Source organism: Protobothrops mucrosquamatus, unplaced genomic scaffold (assembly GCF_001527695.2).
Source record: "Protobothrops mucrosquamatus isolate PMUCROS unplaced genomic scaffold, P.Mucros_1.0 scaffold196, whole genome shotgun sequence".
Taxonomy (NCBI): Eukaryota; Metazoa; Chordata; class Lepidosauria; order Squamata; family Viperidae; genus Protobothrops; species Protobothrops mucrosquamatus.
The window spans coordinates 98,292-125,132 of NW_015386552.1; the positions used below are offsets into that span (position 1 = coordinate 98,292).

Sequence of the window (26,841 nt, forward strand, 5' to 3'; positions counted from 1 at the left end):
TCACAGAAAGTTAGGCTATAAAAGTGTATAGACCATGGGTGAGAGTAAGGGGAGGTGCAAGTTATTATCTATAAAATATGGACCTATAATACAGATTATGGCTAACAATAAAAAGTTCTTGGTATGACTCAAAGATTCTTACATTAATCAGCTTATAATATGCAATACATTGAGAGCTTTGATCTGTATTTATTTCATGTGTAATAGTTTTAAATCAAATGAATTCTGAACAAAGATTGGCTTTTGGTAAAGATTGTTTTTTAATCTTTGTACTGAACTGAGAATGAATATTGTGTAATTCCAGAGACTATAGGAAAACCATACACTCAACTTTAGAAACCTGGTTTTGAAAAAGATATTCATTTGAATGATAGATTAGTACTTGTAAACAAAAGACACACATCTCTCTGAATTAAAACAATGGTACATATTCTCGACTTTATAGATATTTTAGCAAGAAAAGTTAAAAACTATTCAAGCATTTTTTGTTCTCTTGGTATTTGAGAATTATGTAATATATTTCAGGACATTAACATCAACACACAATGATGTTTGTCACCCAATTTAATCTGAGCAGCTGTCCATGAAAATCAACATAATGAACCTATCTACAGTCTTAATGAAGGAATAAAATGAGCAAAGCTTTTGAATCCTGTAATCGTAAAACTGTATAGGTTACACTATCCAAATATCGTAGGACTGATTTCCAGTCAGATATTCAGCCTTCAAATGTGAACATTTCTTACCTTTGTTTTTTGTGATTTCTCCTTATCTGAAACATTGGAAGGTTTTCTCTTCAACATCTTAAAATTCAGATTTATTCAAATATTACAAGGCAATTGTTGCTTGTTTTTTCTCAGACCCAAAACACTACTAAATGATACACACATAGCTCAATCAGCTAAAATAAAGCTTCCTTATTCTATTTAGGATGTGGCTCAGCTCTGTCAGATCTTCAGTTGATATATTCAAGACAGGAAGGAAGACAAAAAGAGAAGTAAAAAAAGAAATGGGTGAAGAAATAGATGCTTAGGGTACACTGATCAACACTAACCTTTCAACTTCAACACTTCCACTGCAACATTTGTTTTAGGATAACTTTAACAATAGTTGACTGCAGCTGCACAGGCAGCATTTAATGGAAATGAGATTAGTTAAGGAATCAGAAGTCCATTTTAACAACTTTATCATTCATGTAGAGCAGCAATCAACAATCAGCAAGTTTTATTTTCAGTATTATAACTAATCTATTTAAATTCCATTTTTATTTATATTTTAGTCTCGGTTATTAAGAAGGAACAAGAGAGAATGTTTGCTTCATGCTTGACTTCCTTAATTTGCCACAGTGGAAGATAGGACGATGGAGTATTCAGAATGTAATTTTCCCCCCTCACATTTATTTAAATCTTTACGCTGAAGCCCTGCACAGAAACATGTGTCTATGTGCAAATGTAAAAAGGCCATGTAAAAAGTTAAAAGTATTCATTTTTGTCTGAATGGAGATTACTCATAAGCAAATATTTTTAATACCACGAAGAACAATGAGAAAATGTTAAACTTTTTTTGGGAATATCTCATTCTACATTTCAGTCAATTTTTACTATTATTTGTTTATACTGTCCTGCACTAATTTGTCTCCACCCATCAAATACATAAAATTTATTGGTACTTTTATTTACAATATATATATTCAGGCTAATACTGACTTCAGAATTTGTTTAAAAAGTTGCATAGTTGAACTACATTGTTTAAATTCTATTCGGATAGCTGTAGAATCGCCTTATTTCTTCCCCACCTCATTTTCTTCCTATACATATCTGAAAATCTAAACAAAACATCTGTCACATAATTATTAATTAACACCTTCTGCATCGTCTTAAAACAGCTTATATGTACAACTAGACAGAAATTATAAGCTAAAATAGGTAAATCAATGATAATTATACTTTATTCTTTAACCAAACTTTTCCTGAGGTTTTAAATGGTTTCACTTATATTTAAGTCAAAGATAATAATCTATTTTTGAAATGAGTCACAAATGAAATTCTTAGAAAAGACAAAATAACTCATTCTTTTACATAGGAACAGGTCAGCTGAAATGAGAGATCTGACAACAAAATAATCAGAATAAATGCAAAGAGAAGACTATCCAACTTCTACACATTTATCATACAATTTGAAAATACACATTCTGAGCTTTACAGACATTAAGAACTTCAAATCTAAATGTACATTCCATGTTCCAGTATTTAAACAGGAAAGTGTAACCAGGAAAGAATCTCTGATCATTCCAAGATTACTTCTTTTTCTGTGCACCATTAATATCTGTATGATTAACAAAAATGACATTCTTATGTAGACTTATACATGAGCTCCTTTCACCAGATTATTTATTGTTAAATGGGAAGAAAGAGGCCATTTCAGGAGATATAGTACCCATCCATATCTATTCTATTTCTTCATGCATCAGAAAAATTACAGCAGTTTGAAGGCTGACCTGATTCCCTCTTTGTCCTTGAAAGATTGACCTCTGCACTAGTTGTAGAAAATGCAACTGGTAATATCACAAGTACAACAATTTACTTAAACAGGAATTCTGAATGAATTGTAATAGGTCAGAAAATAATTTAATAATTTCAGAAACTATATTTTTAATTTTAAAATGGTTTTTAAAAAGAAAAATGGAATGCAAAATATTGATTGAAATGTTGAGCAGGAGAGTTGAAAGTTTATGTAATATACACGGATTAGTTTTTTAATTCTTTCTCTCCTATTGTTATACACATAGTATGTGTATAAAATTGTCTGCTTTAATTTTTTTTTTAAAAGCCTTACACTTCTGTGATGAAAATAGCATTAACACCTCTAATAAGGAAGGCTATATGCAAATTTCCCCCCGAATACCATCACATACAAATGGTAAATACAGTAACTGAAGTTAGAAAAATTATTTTTTTAGTTCAGTGTGGCTACTCAAATTAAAACAACTTCCTTCTACTTTCTGTAGTGCACCAAAGTAGATAACACTGAAAGTTAGATTAAAAGATAATTGCCACTAAAGGTTTTTGGCTATTCATACTGTGGGTGACAAACATATCATAGATCATTATAAGCTACCTCCAGATGTGGTATCAGCAGCTTTTAAATATCTATAGCTACTATAAATAAATAAACTAGAATTGCTTACCAGCAGTCTTAAGTAACTAATGTGTGTACTACTGGCTTAAAACAGTAGTAATGGTGAAAATGTCAGGGAGAAAAATCAAACAAATGTAATCTTTAGATTCCCGAAAAGGTGTCCCAACATCAGTTTTTGCCCTTTCATGTTCCTCCTCCTTCTCCTGGTTCTCTAGCATTGATTCCTTATCACCTATGAGCCCATGACAAGTCAAATTTTTATCTATTTTGGATGTCAGGATTGCTTTCAATTATCCACATGCCACAATTATTTGCAGCATACCCTGGCAATTGCCACAGTTTTTTGGGGAATGATAAGTGTATTCTCAAGTGTTCAGCCGGTGACATTTGGCAGTAACTGGCTGATTTGTTTCCCAGCAACAAAACTGAGCTTCAGCATTGTCAGTGACTGATGAAAACTGTATGGAGCTAAATAAGCAGGTCCACAGTTCATGCTTATCCCTCTTTCAAAAAGGATCTTTGCTAAATACTTTCAAAAAAAAAAAGAAAAAAAGAAAGCTAAATTAAATACACACTAGGCCTCCTGGAACATTACACAAATGTGTTTTCTATTACTCAGCAACTTAAGGACTCAATTCTCATGATCTTTCAGCTTTACTGCTAAACAAGTTTGTAAAATAAAATGCTTGTTGAGTCAGCACACTATTCTCACCAACTTAATGTGCTTTACCTCCCTGTTGCTGGGCCCCAGACCAAAACAGATGTCAGCCCAGATATACTGGAAGTAAAGAAGATAATAGCACTGTCAGGAACTGTTGTGCTTCTAACCGATTTTTTTACAATATTGGACTAAAGATGCTGGTTTAGTATTTTTTTTCCAGGACTGTCTTGTCCTGAAGGAGGTGCATGTCCTTCTTAGGTATTGGAGAAGACCTTGCCCACAATTCAAAATTTGATGGTACATTTGGAACTCAAAGCACTGCCATATAATAAGTCTTAGCAAAATATATGTACATCTAGTATGACTTTATCATTTCATAAACAATCTGATTTTTGTCTAGTACTGACTTTTAAAAATACATTGAATGATTATATGACTTATAATTATACATAAGTTAATGAAAAAAAACCTCATAAAGTTGAAAACAGAAGTTTTCCATAGAGTAGCCAAGAAAATGGAGTCCTTCCAACTTTATAAATGAACTATGTAAAGCACTCATAGGGTAAGACATGATAAATTTTGTTGAATTGAGAAAGTGTTTGATAGTCAAGAATTAGAGGCATGAATGTGACATTACCCATCCCAGTCTAGAACTGAGACAAACAAACACATATTCTGATTAATAGAGAAACTGAATCTGTTGTTAGCAATCTCCTTTTTCCCCCAGAACATTTTCTATAGTAAACTGTTCAAATTGAATTAGTTTTTTTAAATATCAGAGCATTACAGTGTTCAATTGATATAACATTAATACTTCTTTGTGATAAACTGAGTTTCAGTTGATATCTCTCTCACAATGTCTCATATAGACATTACATATGAGAATATTACATTTTAGTGGTAATAAAACAACTTTGTTCTTCCTTCTACCTTCCTCAACAGCTGTCCCAAATGCTCTGTAACTAATACTTCTGAGCCACAAGAAATCCAGTGCTGCCAGGTACAAGATTATCATGAAATAGTACCCTAAAGTAACATTTTAACATCAGACAAAGGAATATCTCTCATAACTAGCTCCCAATACAATCCTGACCCTGTCTACCAGATCTGTCCTATGTACACCAAAAATAGCATGATGGGTGGCCTTGGGACGTCAAAGTATTGTTCACAACAAAATTAAATTAACAAATGACCTTTGGAATTAGACTTCTCCAAAATCCAGATGGCCCCCACTCTATTGTTGCTTAGAAGGGCCATGAAGATCTGACTCTTCACCCAGGCTTTGGTGATGTTGATTGAAACACCATGGTTTATTTATACACAGTCTATCATTCTTACTATGTTCTCTCATTTTTCCCCATCTTTGTTATTGGTTTTATTGCTATTTCTTTGAGTTATTGGGAATTGGACAGCATACAAATTTAATATAAATAAATACATAAATAATTCAAAGGTTTGAATTACTTTCATAAGGCTATTTTAATTATGAAAATATTTATTACTTTTATTTATTTGTTAAATTTCGATGCCTTCTATCTCACTAATGATGATAGGAAAATACCAACACTATAGGTACCTTTAGATACCAGTTCATTGACAATGCTTACTGTTTATTTAACTCCTGATGGATCAATTCAATTAATTTCTGACTATATATTAAGCCAAAATGCAATGCAAAAACAGATGTAATTGTCTAATAATGGTTTGAATTTGAAGTTATTTTAATATTGTTGATATTTGTTGCTAGAACTAAAAGCAAAAAAAAAAAAAAACCAACCTCAGGACACCTCAACATTACATTATTTTTAAGGCTGGAAATAAATTATGGAAATCTTTGCAGTCATTTTTTCATAAATAAACTTTTAATTTGTCTGCTTATTTAATAGTTTTATGTTCTATAATATAAAATGTGATTATGAGTTCTCTGTTTGTGACCAGTTTATTCCTTTACTGGCTTAGTACAACATCTCTTTTCATACTGCCCAAATTATCCCCAGATATGTAATGGTATTTGCATGATGGAAATAGAGGGAACATGCCCTTTTTTACTTGGTCGACAATATACATGATATAAGTAAACAAGGGAAAAATTTCAGTGAAACTGGAGAATGAGAATATTGATATTATATACCCTCTCCCAATGCATTATTATTGTTTCTCTTAATTGTTTCTTCTATCTCGCTAAAGCCAGCCATAGGTATTCCTTTGATGTGATGATGATGGTTCTTAGTATCTATTTCTATTCAAAAATATGCTCTCCATCTCCATCTTGGTATATTTATTTGACAAATATTGCTTGAGGAAGAAAGGTATTTGAAGGAGGAGAAGGTGCTTATTTTGAGCTCTCTATTTAAGTTCATGTCCTAAACAGGCTTTATATACAAGTAGCATAGTGCAGGTAATTGGGAGAATGTTCCTATTGTTGTATGGGAATCATAACAAGCAATTTTCTAAGACTGAAGATTTTAACTGTAATACTTAATATTATTAATTTTAACATTATCAGTTGTATTAATATTGCATCATTATATATGTATGTATATATATTATGATGCAATATTAATACAACTGATAATGTTAAAATTAATAACATAAAATTATCTATTTATTTGTAAGAAAACTTACCCATGAACTTGGGAGATCCACATCTGTGACAGAGCTTGTAAGTTGTGGCTGATGTGAACAACAGGTACATTTTCCCCACTCTTCGATCCTTGTGGTGAAGAAATCACAGGGACCCAGTTGAGCATCTGGGAAAATTTTCCAGTCACTCCAGAGCTGAAATTCCATTTCAGAACAGGTGTCATTATTTCCTAGGTTGTTAATTCCAGAAGGGTAAGTTGTATCCAGCAATGCTGAGATAAGATCTGTTCTAGGCTCAATTTCTGCCTTTAATCTTGTACTCTCTTTCAATATTTTTTTGTCTTGGTATTTTGTTAATTTCATACATGAAATTGGAGCTTCATCTTCAGCTTCAGAGAACCCAGGATCTTGTGGTGATATATCTTGAAAAGAATGCATTTTTTAAAAAAAATAATGCTTGGTTTATTTATTTATTTTTACATATTTATTTAATATATATGTTTTCTGCGAAAACATACATTTTAAAAGTAATAAACTAAAAAAACACAAAGAATAAAATAAAAATCTGGTCATTTCAGAGAACATCTAAACCGCATCATTAACGGATTGATAATAGTTATATCTTGCCTATTCTCAAATGTTACCAAGATGATATATAATAAGTTAGATAAAAACATAAATATGAATTATACTTTTTTTAAAAAAAATCAATGTACCACATTAAACAATAAAATATAATTAACTATTAGAGATACCAATAGACAAGTTAAAAGGGTTCAATCAGAAAAATAACTAAATGATTTCAGCTAGCATATCTAGCTTACATAAAAAATCTTTACATGGACGACTGAGAGTCATGAAAGTGAAAAGATAAGTCAGTTCCCCCGAAATAAATTGAAAATATCAGTGCAGGTATTTTCTACAGCAAATGTCACACATTGTTCTGTTGAAAAACTTGTTGTCTGTATGCATGATACTTTGAGTTTACTTGAAGCTACTCAACACAGTGTTTTAAAGTTTTAATTGATGTTTGGTGGTTGATTGCAATTCTCAGAATCTTTTGCTGTGATGCTATGATTTTGATTTTCTGATTAAATTCAGTATTTTAATCAGGGTTATGGAGAGGGAATGGCATACAGCTCAGAATCAGTTTCAACTGGACCAACCTATACATCCTGTAAAATAAATAATATATTTATTTCTCAGCTGTTATTTATTTGCATAGTATACCTAATTTGTAAATCTGGGATGGGAATGCTTGCATGTTGTTGTTGTTGGTTTTTTCAAAACTTATGTCTATTTGCAGAGAGAAAGACTTTTGGATGCATTTTCTTTATTTTTCTGTTTTTAACAAAAATTCAAAAATCTTATTGGTTGCTTAACATTTTATTTGAACCGTGTCCATGAGTTGCTCGCTATATTCTAAATTTGTGTTGAATATTGAAATGGATTTTATGAATACATTTAATTTCTTATAGATTGAAATGAAATCATTTTACTTACTGGATGATAATATATGCTTCATGTCCTCCAAACTATGTATATTGTCTTTCTTATTTCGAACTAACTTCTGCAACCGTTTCAAGGTTCCCATTGTTTCAGCTTGATTTTCATCCGAATCTATAACCTAAAGTAATAAATGCATATTTGAGTAGCATTAGCAATAGCAGCAGCACTTAGACTTATATACCATTTCATAGTGCTTTACAGCCCTCTCTAAGCAGTTTACAGAGTCAGCACATTACCCTGAACAATCTGGGTCCTCATTTTACCAACCTCGGAAGGATGGAAGGCTAAGTCAACCTTGAGCCATTCAGAATTGAACTCCTGGAGTGAGCAGTGAGTTTGCCTGCAATACTGCATTCTAACCACTGCGCCACCATGGCTCTAGGTATTTTTTTCCCCAAATTTTAAGAAGGAAAGATATAAAATGTCTTTATAGATTCTGAATTATTCAGATGTTATTGGTGCCACTACATATAATTAATTCAGCTTACTCACTATGCACTAAGCCCGGGATTGCCTGAAACTAATTATAAAAGGGCAATCCAAAAAACACGTTTATAGAAAAATATGGAGTCCCATGAATTTTATTTCTATGTGGATTAATATAATTTTCTAAATGTCAGAGCAAGTTCTGCTGTGAAATGACCAGTAAAAGCAGTAATTCTACTTCTGGTCACTCATGTCCTATCACTTCCAGTTTGACTACTACAATGCATGCTACTTGGGATTACATGAAAAGTATCTGGAAGCTTTAGGTCAGACATGTCAAGGCCTGCGGGTCAGATCTGGGCTGCCATGTGGTTGCATCTGGCCTGCGGGGCTGCTCTGGAAACAACGAAGGACCGGCCCACAGCACCGCAGACTGGCCCAGGCCAACCGGGTGCTGATCTACAACCTGGTGCCAGCCATCAAAGCCAGAAGGCACTCAGCCTTAGATCCATGGGGCAGTCCTGGAACCAGCGAACCTCTGGGCACACGTGCAGGAGGCAGTGAGCAGGTGGAGTCTGGTGCCCCTGCTGGCTGTCTTGCCCCAGAGGTTGACTTCACCCAGGACGCCAGCGCTTGCTACCTCCTATGCGCACACCCAGGGGGCAGGGCAGAGGCATCAGGGCAGCCCCTCACTGGTTCCAGGGCTGCCCCGTGGATCTAAGGTTGAGCGCATTTTGTATTTAATGGATGCAACCAGATTGTAGATCAGTGCAACCCCCTTCCAACCAGCACCTCCATGGCCTGTTTGCTGACCTAGCCTCGCAGCCACAAGGCTTCCCTTTCACCGGGACTGGCCCCACCCATGTGGGATAGCGACGGCTGTTGGCAGCATGGCCTCTGGCAGCGCTGGCAATCTCTCCCCCTCTTGTCATTCCCTCCTGAGTGTGGAGGAAGGAAAGAGATGGGAATGAGAAGTAGGGGAGAAAGGAAGGAAGCAAGGAAGGAAGCAAGGAAAGAAGCAAGGAAGGAGATGGAAATGAGAAGGAAATGAGAAGAAGGGAGACAGTGAAGGAGGGGAAGAGGAAGGAAGGAAGGAATGACAACTTGGTTGGAGGTGCCCCAGTTCACATACTTCTACTTCAATCCTGGATCCATAGAGACTTGGGCTCAAAGGAGAAAGCAATTTTGTGTTCTTTTGTCACAGACAGGACTTTGTTGGCAATCCAAGTTAACATTGGTATTCCTGAATTATGTACTCTTAGGAAAGTATCCTCTCCTTGTGTGTTGCAAACAGCCATTTCCAGTGGGGAAAATAGGACAAAGCAGAGTGGGGAAAAATATTTTCCTTTGCTATATTTCCAGTCTGAATTAGACCATGGCAGGGTCCCTATAGGAGAGCCCTTTTAAGGATTATGTATTAATAGAAAAGCAATTAACTAACCTCTGTTCCTTAAATGCTAAAGCTGTTGCACAAAAAAAACAGAGGAGCTCTGGTCAACTCTCACACCCACCATTTTGGTAGTTTTGCTGTACTGTTGTCTGTGGATGCTCCCACTAAATGCAAGCATGGGATAAATTGAGCCTGATTTGTTCTCAGTCTTTTAAGTGGCCACAATCTACGAGCAAAAGTGGCATTTGATCACAAGGCAAGGAGGCAGGGCAGAGAAATGTTTCCCCTTTTGCATTTGAGCATCCAAGAAGGGACAGGAAAGGAGAAAGGGAAAAAGGAAAGACAAACAAAAAGAAGAAAAAAGGGGAAGGAAGAAGAAGGAAAGGAGAATAAAGAGGGAAGGAAAAAGAAGAAAAGGGGAAAGGAAGGAAGGAAGGAAGGAAGGAAGGAAGGAAGGAGAGGGGGGAGGGTCTGAGGGAAGTCCTGCCTTAGCATTTGGCCATGAGCAGCCCTGCTGCCCTTTCGCCATCCCCTTGTTCCCTCCTCCTGACCTCTCGTGGTGGTCTCCCTCCTATTGCTGAGGATGCTTTGGTTAGAAAGCCGGGTCTCCTCGTGGAGAGAGGGAGTGGGCCTCCCTCTGACCCACACATTTTGTCCTCCTGCGCACACTTTGAACAACTTGACCAAGGAGAGTGAGCCAATCAGCAGCAGCCTTGAGGAGGAGGTAAGCGCAGCCAGGTGCCCCCTTGAGAAAGGCTGGACTGGGTGCTTGCCCTCCGCTGCCCAGGGTTCTGGGCAGCCTGCATCACTGGGGGTCCTCCGCATGGCCTGGGAGAGTCCTCTGGTAGACAAAGATATGGTGCTCACCCTGGTCTTGCCTTCCTTGGCTGGAAACAATGGATCCCCCCCAGCCACACCCACCCCGACCCTCTGAGATCAACCACAACCCTGATACTGCCCTCAATGAAATTGAGTTTGACATTCCTGCTTTATGTGGTACAAAATGCATCTGCCTGCCCCATCATGCTCTGACAGGAGAGAATGTTGTGAGTCCTATCAACTAGGGAATTTTGTCTGGTAAGTCCTAAGAGGAAATCATTCTCTGCCATAGCCCTCACCCTTTGCAACACCATTCCTCCTAAGGTGAGTTAGTCCCAATGCTGTTGGCTTTCTGGAAGGGCCACAAAACACATGGTAGAATGAAGCTTGTTGAATGGTTAGATAATTGTTAACTGATCCCCCCCCCCCATACTGGCCATTGTTTTATGTTTTACTTTGTCTTTGTTTTTATTTTAAATTGTGGTTTTATTGGTTTGCTATGTATTTTGCTTGCATGTATTTTGCTTTATATTTGAGATGGGCTGCTATATAAAATGATAAATAAAATAGAAACAAAGATCCATCTGAAAAATTAGACTACAAGCAAGAATATCCTATATATTTTTCTGCCAACTAATGGTCATCTGTAATTTTTTTCCAAGTTTTTTACTAATTTTCCAATATTACATTTACATATTTGAAAGGTAGCATGGCGGCTGAGCACAGTAATTCCATTACATCTGAATATCATCAGTACAAGTCTCAAAGTATTACAATAACTAATTCCCTCTCTTTCCCCCATAATACTGCTGTCATATTCGAACTAATACATTTCGTATTCTATCAATCAAACAAAAAATACCTTTCTAGTATTCATCAATAATCTTCAGTCTATACATATCTTAATTAATTTGACATTCCATCTTTTAGACAATAACCTAGTAAGTTTTTCTTCACTTTAATTTCCCATTGATATTTAAGTTTAACGTTTAATCTTTGTCATTTCCAGATTTTAAATGATCCCAATTTCTAAGTCTCCTATCTCATATTTGGGGCTAATAATTCTCTCCTTTTCTTCCTTCTACTTCCTTCCTTTCTTCCTTTCCAGAAAAAAAAAAAAAAAAAAAAAAAAATAAACCCCCAGCATTTGTACCACAAACCCATATACAAATTTAATTATTAGTATTTATACTTCTAAGTTTTACTTAACCTTTGTCTCAACTTATAACAATATCTTAAATTCAAATCGTAGTTATTTGTAAACATTCAAACTTTTAGCCAATCAGTGACCTGATGGTTAATTTTCCCTTAATATTTTAATTTAACGTTTAATATTTATTTTTTTCCAAATTTTTAATTAAACACAATTACTTTATCACAATTCCTCATACAATCTAATATTTAAAATACACCCCTTATATATAAATTCTACCATCTATCTTAACAAACTAATAAAACAGTATAGTATTCTTATTTCAATATTTATATTTTTAGGTTTTATATGTAATTTTGCAGTCCAGAAGTCTGGGTTTGCATTTTAACTCATAATTATATTAATGGATGAAGAATATTCCTTTTAGAAACAGCTGTTATGCAAAAATGGAGGCAAAGGAAAAGAAAGCAAAGGAATTTTTGTTGAGCCATCCAGGAATCAAGGCAAGAGTTATGGGAATTCAAAACACAATTACATAAAAATAAGTCTGGCACTCATGGAGTTTAAACCTGAAGTCCCCGTAGATATTATTTTATAATTTTGTTTGTTTAGTTATTAAATTTAGAAAAAGGCATAGCTTATTTGTATTTATTTATTAAATTTGTATGTCATCCATCTTGCTATCCACTTATTTACTTACTTATTTAGCCACCTACTTAGTCCTGTAATATCCAAAGTGTAATATTTACAGTATATTACTTACAGCTCTAGTTTATATGCCACACTCATTTGGAGAGTGAATAGCTTACGTACCACTTAGATGTTGCTGTAATTAAGGGACTATCATTTAACCCCAAATAAAAGCAATACTTTCACATTAATATTTCTCAAGAATATTGCATATTAATATAAGTCATTTGTCAACAGATTTATAAATTTATATATATTCCACTTTTGCACATCAAAGCAGTGTTTAAATTATGATATTTTTCTTTAAAACAGCACTTTCAGAATGATAAATTAATGTTTTTAAAGATATGTGTGGTAATTTCCCATTTCTCTGGAAATATTTTCTTCCTGGTTTGTTAAGATATTTGTGATATGTTCTGCTATTTTTTCCATGTTGGGAAACAAGGAATTATTTCAGTTTCAGGAAACCATAATTGGAAAAGGCTGTTATTATGAATTAAGCCAACCATTAAACATTTTGCTGTGTCATAATCATCATAATATAAAGCTGTTATTTGAAGGTTTCATGGTTGTATAATTTTGCAGAAATCATGTGAACAGAAGTACAATTGTTGCTGAAGCAATTTTTTCTTAATTAGTTTTACTTATATTTAACTTTTTCCATCAATGAATGATGGTAATAATGTAAAGTTACAGTAGGTTTACACCAGATTGGAACCTACTGAAGATATGATCAGAAGCCTTCCAAATCTACAGCAGGCAATGTCAGATTTCTCTAGATATATTATTGTTACTTCTGTAATTGTAAACATCTATATAATAATTCACCAAATGGGTTAGGACAAAAATGGTAAAGAATGAACCCCCAGTACCTTCTTCTCATACCTCCATGTATTTCTGAATGATTAATAATAGTGTTATCAGTAACAGTACCTGTTTATTCTCTGCCACTTTTTTCCTTAATGTTCTGAAACTGATGAATCATTAATTACTTCTATATTATTACACAGAGACCCTAGTGTCAGGGTTCTTTAATTTCTCCTACTAGTGGATTAATTAGTGTAGATTGTCTAGAAACACAGCATATGTTTATAAGTGTTGAGAAACATTTTGGACACGTACACCAACCCAGAGCTTGCCAGACTGAAATTCCAACATATTGATTTAATGGCACCCCAGTTTATATATTTTTAAAAGGCTGAAAAACCTGAAATCCATATAAAATAAAGGATCTCACTAAATAAGATTAATAAGGCTTGCCACATATTGGCAATCACCATCCACAAGCCATTGCTGTCCCAACCTGATCCATTTGCTTTCCCGTCTCATTCTGAAGTCCATTTCCAGTCTGATCATCTTCCAAATTGCACTTGGCATGTTGCCTTGCAGCCTGTGATTCCAATTAGGAAAGCAAGCAGCACTGTAGCCAAATGTGATAAAAAAAGGTTGATTCTAATGCCTCCTGGCTTATTTGTTGTCCTGCCTCCTTACGCCTTACTGCCTGTAAATAGATGACTGCTTTGTCCAAAAACTCATTTCTAAGTTTGTTTTCAAAATCTTACTAAAAACCAACATATGGACTCAATGTAATCAGGAAAATTTGCCATAATCTTGATTTATGGCTAGCGGTCTGGAGCTTTTCAAAATAATTCAGAAAAGGTGCTTCAGAATCATGTCTGCACAGCAGCCTTCCGTTCATCATGGTAGCCCATAAAACCTTACTTTATGCAAATGTATTCCTTAAAGCAATGACATTTTTTCAGGCTTACAAAAAAATCTGAAAAAAAAAGTTGGGCTACTAATAGGAGATAGGCAGACCCAACATCCTGATTGCATCATCACCACCTCTGCCAATGAGGTGCTGTAGATACCGCAAGACATATATCCGGCAAAGAGGGAAAATATTCTTTTAAAATTGGAATTTTAAAAAGGCCATAAATTTGTGAGTTTCATTTCACATCCAAATCTTGACTGCACATCAGTCACAATAACCCCATTATTAAATACAGTATTGTTTCAAATTGCAGAAAATTAACTGTATTTCTCAAAGATAGAAAAAATCTTAATTTGATATAACTTAATTAAGACAAAGGACTGACATGGCATGCTGTTTCTTCTTTCCTTGATTCTTGTAGTAGGTATGACTTTTCTTCTATAAGAAAATCTTCATTTTTTTCTGTCCAGGAGGATGAAAATTACAAAAGGTTATTATGAGAAATGCATTCTTATCTATTAAATATTTGATATTTTCTATTTAAATATTCATTTTATAAAACTGTTAATAAAGAAAAACTGAAACAATAAACAAAAGATGTAATGGAGAAGATTTTATTAAGTGGTTTTAGTCTAATTTCCTGCTTCCTCTTGAATTATTATGTTCATATAATCTATTTTTGCAAGTATAGCTTATTTTTTTGTGATTTGCTGCCAACACTTAAAATACTGTGATGATAATATATTCTAAGTGTATCAATTGCCTGTACCTGCTATGTGGGTGAGATGAGGCAATAGAATGTTGACGTGTAAGGTAGTTTTAGATTTGAAAACTGCATAGAATAGCCAAATGCTTTGGTTAAACTTGACTTTACAGGCCAAAATGCATCCAAACTGACTGAAACTGTGCTTTAGCATACTAAGGAATGCTGCAGGTTGTGTTGCTATGAGTTGGTAGGTGAATCTGCACCTTCTCTTTCTTACTAAAAAAAACATATTAAAGTGTCAATTGACTAAGTCATGAGCACAACATAGGGAAAATTGTGACTTGGAGTATGAGGAGTAAATACAACAATCATACATTAACGAATGAAATTAAAGAGAAAGAAATACAAAGGCATAGTAAATGGTATACTATATTTAACTTTATTTCCTTTTATCCTTGCCTTTACTTTTGCTCAGTAGTGTACATTCCTTGAGTATAATATATTTTAATATGAGAAATACTTCAGTCTATTTCTGGAGATTGTCATCTGTGTGATTTTAATAATATTTTAAAGCAAGTTCTTGATTCTGTTGGGATTTAAGTAATCCATTTTTTTTTCTTAAAACAATGCCTTTACTAAGCACTGATAGAATTGGCTGATTTAAATCCTGCAAAAGCTGCACAAGCCATGGCCTCAATGGGGCCACCAGCATTGGTTTGCAGCCTCAAAAATCTGTGTATTGAAGTTTCATGACAACACATCCAGTTTTAAACATATTTATTATTTCAGAATTAAGGATGGAACAGGAAGATTAAGACCTAGCCACTAGGAGGCAAACTGCTTCCACTGTCATTTTTTAATGCTTCAAAAACCCTTACAGTCATGCTATCATACATATTATTCTGGACAGAAAATCAGTATCATGATTTGGATTGTTCTTTATATTTGAGGAGATTTTGCAAAATGGGAATTTCAACTCTTGAAATCTCCCAACTTGTGCAAAATCCTCCCCTTTGTGACATTGTCATAGTCTCCTGCAGCCATCCAGAAGACTGGAAGGCAGAATTGCACTCATAACCCTCAATTGTCAACCCTGTTCTAAACACTTTTGCTTATTAGCAAAAAAATATCAGGTGTGTTATTACAGTTATCTCATCAATCTCACTTTGAATTGCACCAGTGCAGCTCACATAACAATGGTGTTTACATCAATGTACTATGGGGTACACAATATTGCATATGCCACTACATTCTGAATCAGCTAAAGTTTTTGAATGTTCTGTTTTGCAATAGCTCTATCAGAGGTGACTAGGGTATGAATGATAATGAGCAGTGACTCCTGATCTAGGAACAGACACAATTGGTGCACAAGATATATTTGTGCGAAGACTTTTCTACGTATAGCTACCAATTTCTCTCAAGTAGGAGCTTTAAGTCCAGAAGGATTTCCAGATAGTTTACCAATTCTGTTGGGGAGTGTTACCAAATCCTGAATTAATGATAGAAGTTTACTAGATACAAATGACCATAAAACTCATACTCACTCTTATTAGGGTTGAAACTTCTTCCTATCCATTCAGATCTGCACGGCTTCCTGACACTGAGATAGCACCTCAGGAACATCATTTGTATGATCATCAGATATCACATGATAGGTGACTTTCTACTGACAAATTATCCTACCTAGTGATTTCATGTAGAAGTTAAATAGGGCAGGGAAAGAGTTGAGCCCTGCATCCTCTCAAAAGCAGAAGCTTAGAACTGGACCTTTCTGCCATTATCAATGCCAAGCAGAACTGTCTTCAGAAGAATAAAGACCATACTGATACCATAATTGATAGCCTTTGAGAGATCAAAGAATGCCAGAATGAAATGATCCCACAAGAGGTCACCTACAAATGTAATTAAAACCATCTCATTATTATAAGCAACCCTGAAGCCCACATAATCTGCTTCCTTCAGAGTTCTTTTGGAGTGCTTGGCAGGTCAGACTTCTCTATCAGCTATATAATCATATATAAGGGAACTGTTATGACAGAACTATTTTACATCTGTTATGAATAAACTAAATTACAGTTTATTAGATTTTAATGATCAGATTCTAGTGTCCAATGAGATCAAGCATTAATTCTTGTATCAGTTGAATTTGGAAAAGGGGGCAAGGAAAATAGAGAAACTAAGGAAGTGATCTTAAAAAGACCACTTGATAATATACTGCAAATCCAAAGAGTGCAGAAGATTATTACCACTTCACTACTTTTACAGCCATTATTTAGACTTTAATCTACATTCATACTCATGTTAGGTCACATTCGTGACTTCTTTTTTCATGAAATGGGTTTTTTGGGCAATAAATATATAGATGTCGTGCAATATGAGCATTTATTTCTCCCCCACAATAAAATGGGTAATTAAAACCCAAAATATAAGATATTACACTAATATGCACAACTCAGAAGCAAATTAACTGAGTGTAACCTGTTCCTTTACTATTATGTTAATATACATTTGCCTTTTGAGAACAGAAACTTTACAACATTTTGATGGCATTCAGACGCAGCTTAGTTATGAATAATTCTGCAAATTTGCAAATCATTTCTTAAAGAGCAAAACTTGGTAGCGAATGCAGAATGATAGCTCAGCATGACCCAGTAGCTTTTTAGAGAGTTCTTCCCCATAATTAGGTTGTGCTAGGGCAGTTCTAGAACTCTGTTATCCATGAAATACTTCCCTAGCAAATAAAGGAAGCTGCTGTTTATCCAGCAGACAAATTAGCTGCAGCACAAAGGAACCAAATGTTGTATGATAGGATAACTTTATATTTATAGTTTTTACACAATACTGTGTCATGAAATATGCCAATTTTGTGCAGAAAAAATTTATAACTGTACTATTAGAAAGGACATTTAGAGTGAACGCTATCCGCTCACTGTCACCTATTTAGGAGAATCTGAAAGAATGCAAATCCTGCTGAACTGCAAAATCCAGTGTTCAATAGGCTTTTCATGATGGATTGCTATGGGTAATATATCTGTGTTCAGCAAAACCTGTATTTTAAAATTTATGAACAATTCAGCCACATGGCTTGGAATGAATAGAAAATTATCAGTTTGTAAAAGCAAGCTGTCAAAAAACAAAATGTTTTTGAACATTATAATTTAAACATCCTTCACTGAGAATTCCAGAAATTGCACCAGAAGTGCAAAAATAATGTTTATTGTTTGAGCTAGCAAGTAATAATATATGGACAGTTATTTAGATATTTAATTGATTTAATTTAAAAGCTGTCCATGTAAAGGTTTCCCTTGTCCAGTCGTGTCTGACTCTAGGGGACAGTGCTGATCTCGATTTCTTAGCTGAAGGAGCCAGTGTTGTCCAAAGACACTTCCATGGACATGTGGCCAGCATGACTATACATTGAGGCACATGGAACACTGTTACCTTCCCACTGGTACCTATTTATCTACTTGCATTTGCATGCTTTCAAGCTGCTAGGTAGGTTGGCAAGTAATGGGAGCTCACCCTGTCACGTGGCACTCAGGTCCAGCTGACAAGTTCAGTGTCTTTTACTGCTGAGCCATTGTGCCCCCTTCCAGGCAATGTACATGATGTAAACATAACAAAAGGGAGAATCATTATGTCATGATCACCATCACGATCATCATCTATGACCACTATTAATAATATTTAAATAATACAGCCAATCATTATGTTACTGAGCATGGTGCATATTCAACTTCCAAAGGCCTTCCAAACTAGCCAGTCTTCATTCACCTTTAAAAAACCATGAGAAAACGGTTGCCCTAGCCTTATGGACAAGTTGTGTGAAACAAGATGACTACTACTGATCTCCCTCCATCATACCTTGATGTCTATTAAGGCCTATATTATGATGGTAATGATACTGAATGTCAATATTTTTCTGCCTGGCAGTCTAGTTTAGGGTAACTCAGGCCCTCCTGGGTGGAAATGATTTGGTGTTTCACCTATAGGATTGCAGTAAAGAATTTGCAAGGAATCCCTAATAAAGTTCATCAGAATCACATTATATTGGCTTGGTAGTAGGTCCTGAGGAAGGGTTAGTTATCTGGCTTAGGTATCTGGGCAGAGTTTGTTGCTATTGAATGTGTTGAAACAGACAGGGTTTTGACAGATGTAGCTCAGCTACCTTGGTGTTAGATCCATGTTGTTCCTGGTTGACTAAGGCTTCCCGGGGTGACATGTGGTTGAGTCTTGATGATGGTAATCTGTAATCCATCCCCTCCTTAGGAGGTTATCTTGGGACCAAAAGGTACTGAATAATTTTTGTCCAGTTTCCAACTTTTCTTTTGGAGAAAGATTATGGAGAAAGTGATTGTGCAATAGTTTCAAAGGATTCTAAATTATCTGGACTCTAACGATTCAGGTCCAGGTGTTGGAGTAAGATACTAGTAGATACTAATGATCTCTGGTGAAGTGGGAATTGAGTGCTGCATTTGCCCTTACTCTACTTGACTTCTCAGCCATTTTTGATACCATTGATCATGGCATGCTTCTGGACTGGCTTTGCGGGTTCAGAGTGGAACTTACTGTGCTGCTTCTCTTCCTTCCTCAGGACCAGTGGGAGTTAATAGGAGATGACAGATCAAGCCTGCAGCCCCTGCTATTTGGATGTCACAGGGCTCGGTGCTTTCTCTTCTCCTGTTTAATATCAATATGAAGCCACTGAGTAAGATCATCTGTCCATTTGGGATGACATGATGCAGATGATATCCAGTTACATATCTCCATGTCAGGCTGTCTGAGTGTTGCCATAGAGGTCCAGCTTCGATCTCTTGAGTCTATACATTTCTATATGGGAACAGCATGCTTCAATTGAACCCTTGTAAGACAAAGTGGCTTTGAGTTTTAGGACTCTCTTTAGTCTTTAGGACCTTCCATCTCTTGTTCTGGATGGGGTTGCATTGTCTCAGGCAGATCCTATGCTCAGTTTGGGGCCTTAGCTGCACTAATAACTCCTGTTCAAAGAAAAGGGTCTTTGAGCAAGCTTCATGTTGTATGCAAATTGCACCCATTCCTGAACCAGGAAGCCCTGTTCATAGTCAGTCATGCCTTAATCACCTCCTAATTGGATTACTGCAATGTGCTTTTGGGGGCTGCCTTTGAAAAGTATTCAGAAGCTTCAGCTGGTGCAAAATGTAGTAGCATGGTAAGTTATGGGTGCTGGTTGCTTGGCACATGTGACATCTCTGCACTATAATCTTGTAGCTGCTAGTACAGTTCCAGGTACAATTCAAGGTGCTACCAGTTGCCTTCAAAGACCATCATGGCTTGAGATTGGGTTACTTATGAGAATGCCATTTCCCAATGGTTTTTAACTGTTCCATTGTTTCTGGTGAGAGAGTATCAGGACCCATAAGGAAGGTTTTTTTTCTGTCCTGTCACTCATCGTCATCATCGTTGTCGTCTCATCATCCTCTCTCTCTCCTCCCCTCTCTCCCCCCTCTCTCTCTCTCTCACACACACACACACCAAATGAGATTTGTCCCAACCCTGCTACCTTTTCTCAAGACAGTAAAAAAGCTGCCTTTGCTTTTAAGTTTGAGGCCCTCATAATGTGAGAAAATCTGCTTTTTGGTTATACTGTGAAGTGTTGCATTTGTTCTTAGCTGCTATTTGATGCTGTGTTATGTTATTTATGTTTTTAATTACTGGTTGTGTTTTTACTGCTTTTATTTTGTTTTCGTTTTTAGCTACTCAGTGTCATGTATATAAAGTAAATAAATAACACATGGCAGGAAGAGATCTTCAGCAGACATTATTTGCTTCTGAATAACAGAGTTGGATGGGACCTTGGAGGTCTTCTGGTACGACCCCCTGCTCAAGTAGGAAACCCTATAACATTTCAGACAAAATCTCTTCTTAAAAACTACAGTTTCTGGAGGCAAGTCATTCTCTGGATTAGGCAAGCAGAAGCTTCCTTTGTGAGCCCACAATCCACAAAAGGCTTTATTGGAGTGGCTACCAGCTTAATTGCATTTGGTAACTCATTTGGTAATGCAAGTTTTTGTATCAGTAACAGGGAAACACTAGGACTGCACAGTTAGCCTGTAGACTGCTGCATTTTGGATCACATGGTTGTTTTTTTCTGGATGATTTTCAACACAGCCTTATGTGGCCTTATGTGGAACAAATTGCAATAATTAATTTGTGAGTTAGCAAAGGCTTGAATGATTATACTCAGTGCTTTCTGTTCCACATAGGGCTACAACTAGTACATCAACTGAAACTGCTCAAAGCTTCTACTTGTTCTTCCAGCAACAGCTATGAATCGAAGAAGATGCCCCCCCCCCCGATCCCCAAGATATAGGCTTATGTCTTTGGGGAGCATAACTTCATTAAAACTTTAATTTGATATAATTTTGAATCAGTAGACTTCTGAATTAGCATCCACTTTGTTAAAGGGTTTGGAATGCTTATTTAATGGCATGTCAAAAACCCCCACAACATCTAAAATGGAAGAAAAAAAGGAATTACTGACCAAATACCTCATTTTCTGACAACGGCTCCTGGATGAACCTAAAGGAAAGTAAAATGATAATAATAATACTTGGGAAGGACTTGATAGGTGAATAAAAATCCCAAATCCAGTTTAAACATCTGGCTAACTGTGCAACCAGCCATAATAACATTCACTTAATTATTCTGAAATTTAAAGAAGAATTTCACTATGCTATCTTGATATTACATTGTACAGTTTAAACACCATGACCTTTTGGATTAAATAAGCCGTACCTACAAAAATGCATATCCTAGAAAATTTGTAAAAGGACTGTATCATTTATCCTAAAGCTTTGGATGAGTAAATTATTTTTCTATTCCTCTATTATAAATTGACAAAAATGCCAAATAATTAGGAAGAAGCTAATTAATTTGAGTTCCACTTCATTCTTTATAAATAGTTGACTTATATTATGCAATGTATGCTGTGAGAAGAGTTCATTCACTGTAATACAAAAATAATGTCCGCTACATTATTTAGCAAAATAATATTATCTGATATGAGATACCTGCAGCAGAGTGGTTATAGTTTGCTGCTCAGTAGCTTAATATGCATTAAAGCATTTTTTTTTCCTGCACTGCAAATTAGTAATTGGATTGGAATATTGATACAAGGGTTTCAAAATTCGACAATAGCAAAATCTATCTTCTCCCATTTGTCAACAATCCAAGTAATTATTTTAATGCCTATTCTCCACTGCCTATGCTGAATTTCTTACTGAACACACAGAGCATGGCTAGCTTCCAGCATCAGACTAGGATAGGCCAATCCTATGATTAGACAGAGTGAGGCAGTACATGTTGAGCAGCACGCATAGTTTTGCTGGATTGCAGAACTATGCGTGCTACATTAATTTGTAATACACTGTCTATACTACTTGATGTTCTCATGTGTGGTGAAGGATGCAATCCTATTTACTGTGTTGAAGCAGAGGGCAAAAGTAGAAGTGAAGTACAGAACAGAAGGATGGAAGAGAGATTATTGCAGTGAAACTCTCCAACTTGGGGATAAATGGAATAGACTGTGTTGCTGGATTATTGGGTATGTATGTGTTGCCTTGTGCTTTGGTAAATGCAACCCCTTAGGATTTGGGGGATAGGATGGGATCAGTGGTGGGATTCAGCCAGTTTGCACCAGTTCGGCAGAACCGGTAGCTAATTTTTTGTTGCCCAGGCCCAGAATGGACTTCCGGAAGCGGCATCCACACAGAGAACCGGCTGTTCACATATTTGAATCCCACCACTGGATGAGATGGATAATTGGAATTGTTACTACCAAGGATCCTGGTTTTGAACAAGCAATGCAGATTGAGATAGTGATATGCAGAGACCAATAAGGCAAGCTTATACTCTGAACTTTCAGTTCACTGTTATCATCTAAGGAGGCAGTTTATCAGGTAATCAGTTTCCCTGTGCTATGACTCCTATTATTTAATGTCAAGTTTGCTTGTTATCAAGTCCTGGATGAGAATTTAAGTCTGGCTTGCACCAATCAAGACCCATAAAGGTAAAAGGGAAGGCGATTCCTCATCAGGGTTTTAGATTTGGCATCAGGCAGCAGCTCCATAGAGGAAGTAGATTTTGTCTTCTTTTGGGAGGCTGTGCATGTGACCAGAAGCAGTGTACTACAGATAATAGCGGATGTCAAGCTTTTCTACTGACATTGAATCAGAAATTCAGAAATTATATCAGGTATTCATAGTTACCATGACAACCATTGGTTTATTTCAAAATCATCATGGCCCTGACTCATGTGGGTGGCCAAATGTTACACCTCACTTTTGTCTCAGAATGGAAGTGATATGTTCTGAGACTGAAGGATATTAACATCTGTTTCTTGTAATGGTCAGATCATTCTCTGACTGCTAAACAGCTGACAGATTGTTTCACCTCAGCTTATGCTGTCTACAAAGTAATTAGATACAAAAGAGAAGAGGGACATTTTTATATGTAATAAACAGAAAAGAATATTTTAACATCTTACTATGAAGTACATTCATATTACCTCTGCTATTTAACTGCAGTGTTTTTGAGTTTTCACTTAGTTATAGTGTTAATAACATAGGAAACTGCTTTAATCTAAATCAAGCCATTGCTCTTTCTAACTCAATATAATGCTAAGATTTTAGGTACATGCTTTACCTCACTTTTGCTGGAGGAGTCACAGATGACATCTACAGTGGAACCTGCACACATGTGCCTTCAGGTTAGCCTTTACTGCTGGCAACTGCCTCCCTTGTGTTTAAGGCAGGCCTAGAATCCACAGTTTCTAGCTCAGTGTCTTTAACCATTCTATTAGATTAAGTCTTGTATACAACCGACAGCATGAAAAATAGATGCAATGCTATAAAACTTTCCTCTCAAGCTATGGATACAGCTCTTCTACCCTGGGAATTTCTGGGAACTTCCTCACTATCTGAAATACGGTATATGCCCAAGCCAGGGTTTCTTCTTTTCACCCCCAATGGAAGCAGAAGCACCTTCTGCTGTTCAGAATGAATCTATTTGTAACCATGTCGGAGATGAGATTTTAGTGGAAATAGATGGGACATATTTAAAAAATAGTATTACAAGCTTCAATACTTTCAGAACAGCATTTTAAGCAATTACTATTTGTTAAGACTTAACAACCACTTTGTCCAAACAAAGTCACTACTTAATAAAATAAAATGGCTTGACAGTTAATCTCAGTTCATTTTGCAAACTGATTTGTGTTTAGTTGAAAAGCGTTGGGAAAACTTATCAGAAGATTATCAGTTTATTGATGTTGTGGTAGACGTTTGCTGAGAAATAGTTTATTATCACATACTTGTCTGAAATAAAATGACAGAGCCTACAATGTGAACAACTAGTAGATAGCAGCATAAAGATACAAAAAGGACTATGTCTTATGCCATGTGGTGTTTAGCCAGGTTTTGCAGCCTAGACACAGTAGCCCTACTTGGGTAAACCAAAATCAGATTAATATTAACTATTTGAAACACTGTTTCAGCCCCTGCATTGAATTGTATAAAATAATTGTAATAAATACAAGTCACTGCAGTACGTAATCCTGTCAAAACTATGAAAGCAAATGTTTATAATTGCAAACAAAATGGTAGAAAGCTGACAGTGAGCTGAGCAATTATTTTAGTTTTCAAAATTTACTTGTCGAAAGAATGTCTACACATGCCATAAAAAGAACAGAGGCTAAGTAAGTGAACAAGTCTAAGATACCAAATGGAACAATCCATTGCAAATGATCTCCACTTACTTTCTTTCTTTTATTGCTGTGTTTTCAGCATTAGCACATTCCTTTGAGAAAGAGAAGGAAAAAAGATTACTTTCAAATTGTTTGAAGGAATAATAATTAAAATTTGTTTAGAAAGTGCTTCTTTAACAGAATAATTTTTTGTTCCTAATATTTTTATGAATTTATTAAAATATAAAATACAAAGAAAAATTAAAATAACGCAAAAGTAGGGGAGGAAATAGAGATCTACACAAAATTCAACAATAGTTGGAAGTATTTCAGAACACACATGTGAAAATATAGAATCTTTCATTAAAACAGCTGCCTGCTTTTTCAGGCTTCTGCAGAAGTCTGGAATAAAAAGATGCCAATGTTTTAAGAGTTATATTAATAATATGACTGATTTAATGTCCTAATCCATTAAAGCAAGCTCATATTTTTTCAGCTTTGTAGCAAAGTGGAAGAGAGAGGAACAAGGGAGAGACAGCTTTAATAAATAGTAGAGGTTATGTACTTATATGAGTTCTGAAATCTTTTTTCCAAAATATTTTCAAAGCTGGCACAGCTCTGTCCCAAACAGTACTCATAAAGAATACATTTAAGCAACTGTTTGGGCACAAAATCACAAAAGCATATAAAGAATGAATCAATGCTATATCTTACTTCCTGACAGATGAATAATCAGTTCTTTTGTCCTCCCCCCCAACTTTTGTTCCTATTTCAACTTACTGTCAGTACTGAGCACATTTAATACTTACTAAGATTTATGAAAGTGTGTTCTTCCTTGGGGTTTATTTTCTGATTTTTTTTTTATCCACCAACTTGATTTTTTCCCCCTAAGCGTATTCATATTTAGTTTTCAGTGTCACCAATTTATTACCATCCTGTTGGCACTTGTCAAATGAGTTTGTGATTGGACAGGGTGATGAAAATACCTCCTGGTGTTTAACAGGTGGATTTTTATATTTACTGAAAAATCAAAGCATATAATACCAATTTTAAAATATAAATGTCAGCACTGTTTCACTTTTTTTAAAAAAAATCTATTGGTATTATATGTTTTCTTTTCAATTCTTTCATCACACTGAATATCTCAGCACAACTGGACCACATCCTTTAGGTACAATATGGCAGAATTAAGAAAATGTGATTCTACAGACCTTGCTGTAATGCAACTTTCACATATTTCACTATTGGACAAGTTAAGTAAGAAGCAGTAGTAGGATTCAGCCAGTTCGCAGAACCGGTAGCTAATTTTTTGTTGCCCACCCCAGAATGAACTTCTGGAAGCGGCATTCACACAGAGAACTGGTTGTTCACATATTTGAATCCCACCACTGCATGGAAGATATGTGCTCCCTTCATAAAAACAAAGACTGCTAGATCTGGATTGCAAAAGTCTAGACAGCCACTAGAATGGTAATTAAAAAGTATAGAAAACTCTGACTCTTTTAAAGTCAATAACACTGGTATATTGAGAAAATACACTCCTATTAGAGTACAGGCTTATGTATTAAAGGTACCTCCAGAATACTATTACTACTACTATTACTACTTGTGGCAGTTCATCCTGCTTCTCCCAAGCAGAATTTCTTTCAGCACTTCAAGACTTTCACTAAATCTTCTCTCAGTAAGGGTATCTGAAAGTAATTTTCCTCTCTCTTGAGGCATCCAGTAAAAAGAATACCCTAGGTCAGGCATGTCAAACTCGTGACGTCATGTGACATTGCGCGATGTATCGCAACTTTTTCCCCATTGCCGGCAATGGGGTGGGCTTGGTTTTGGCAGTTTGACATGCCTGCCCTAGATTATGAACAGTAATAATGTTATTACTTGCAATCAGATCCAATGTTTACAATATTAATGGACAGCATTACACAGCTATCTTCAAGCCATAGTAAATACTCAATGAATGGAAAGAAATTCCTTACTCTTGAGAAGCTAACTTAGAGAAAGCACTCTTTCTTTCTCACATGTTCAATAGCTGAAAAGTCAGTATAGTTTTAAGACACAATAGATATTCACATATTCCTCCTTTAAAACCACAGTTGTCTTGCAAACTTCTCATGGAGCATTTTGTCTCTATCTAGACCCATACCAGTCGGGTTTCAGGCCGGGGCACAGCACGGAAACGGCATTGGTCGCGTTGGTCAATGATCTCTGGAGGGCCCGGGACAGAGGGTATTCCTCTGTCCTTGTTCTTTTGGACCTCTCAGCGGCTTTTGATACCGTAGACCACGGTATCATGCTGCGGCGTCTCGGTGAGTTAGGAGTGGGAGG

General features: G+C 35.8%; 1 protein-coding gene across 1 annotated transcript in view; it reads right to left on the bottom strand.

Moving 5' to 3' along the window:
* The window catches only part of SAMSN1 (SAM domain, SH3 domain and nuclear localization signals 1), a 66,339-nt gene that overhangs the window by 36,880 nt on the left and 2,618 nt on the right, over positions 1-26,841 (bottom strand). The window contains exons 2-3 of the mRNA XM_015813801.2: positions 7,886-8,009; positions 6,425-6,804 (exon numbers count right to left, since the gene is read on the bottom strand). Coding sequence (XP_015669287.2) covers positions 6,425-6,804; positions 7,886-8,009 — 504 coding nt within the window. The remainder of the gene's footprint in view (positions 1-6,424; positions 6,805-7,885; positions 8,010-26,841) is intronic.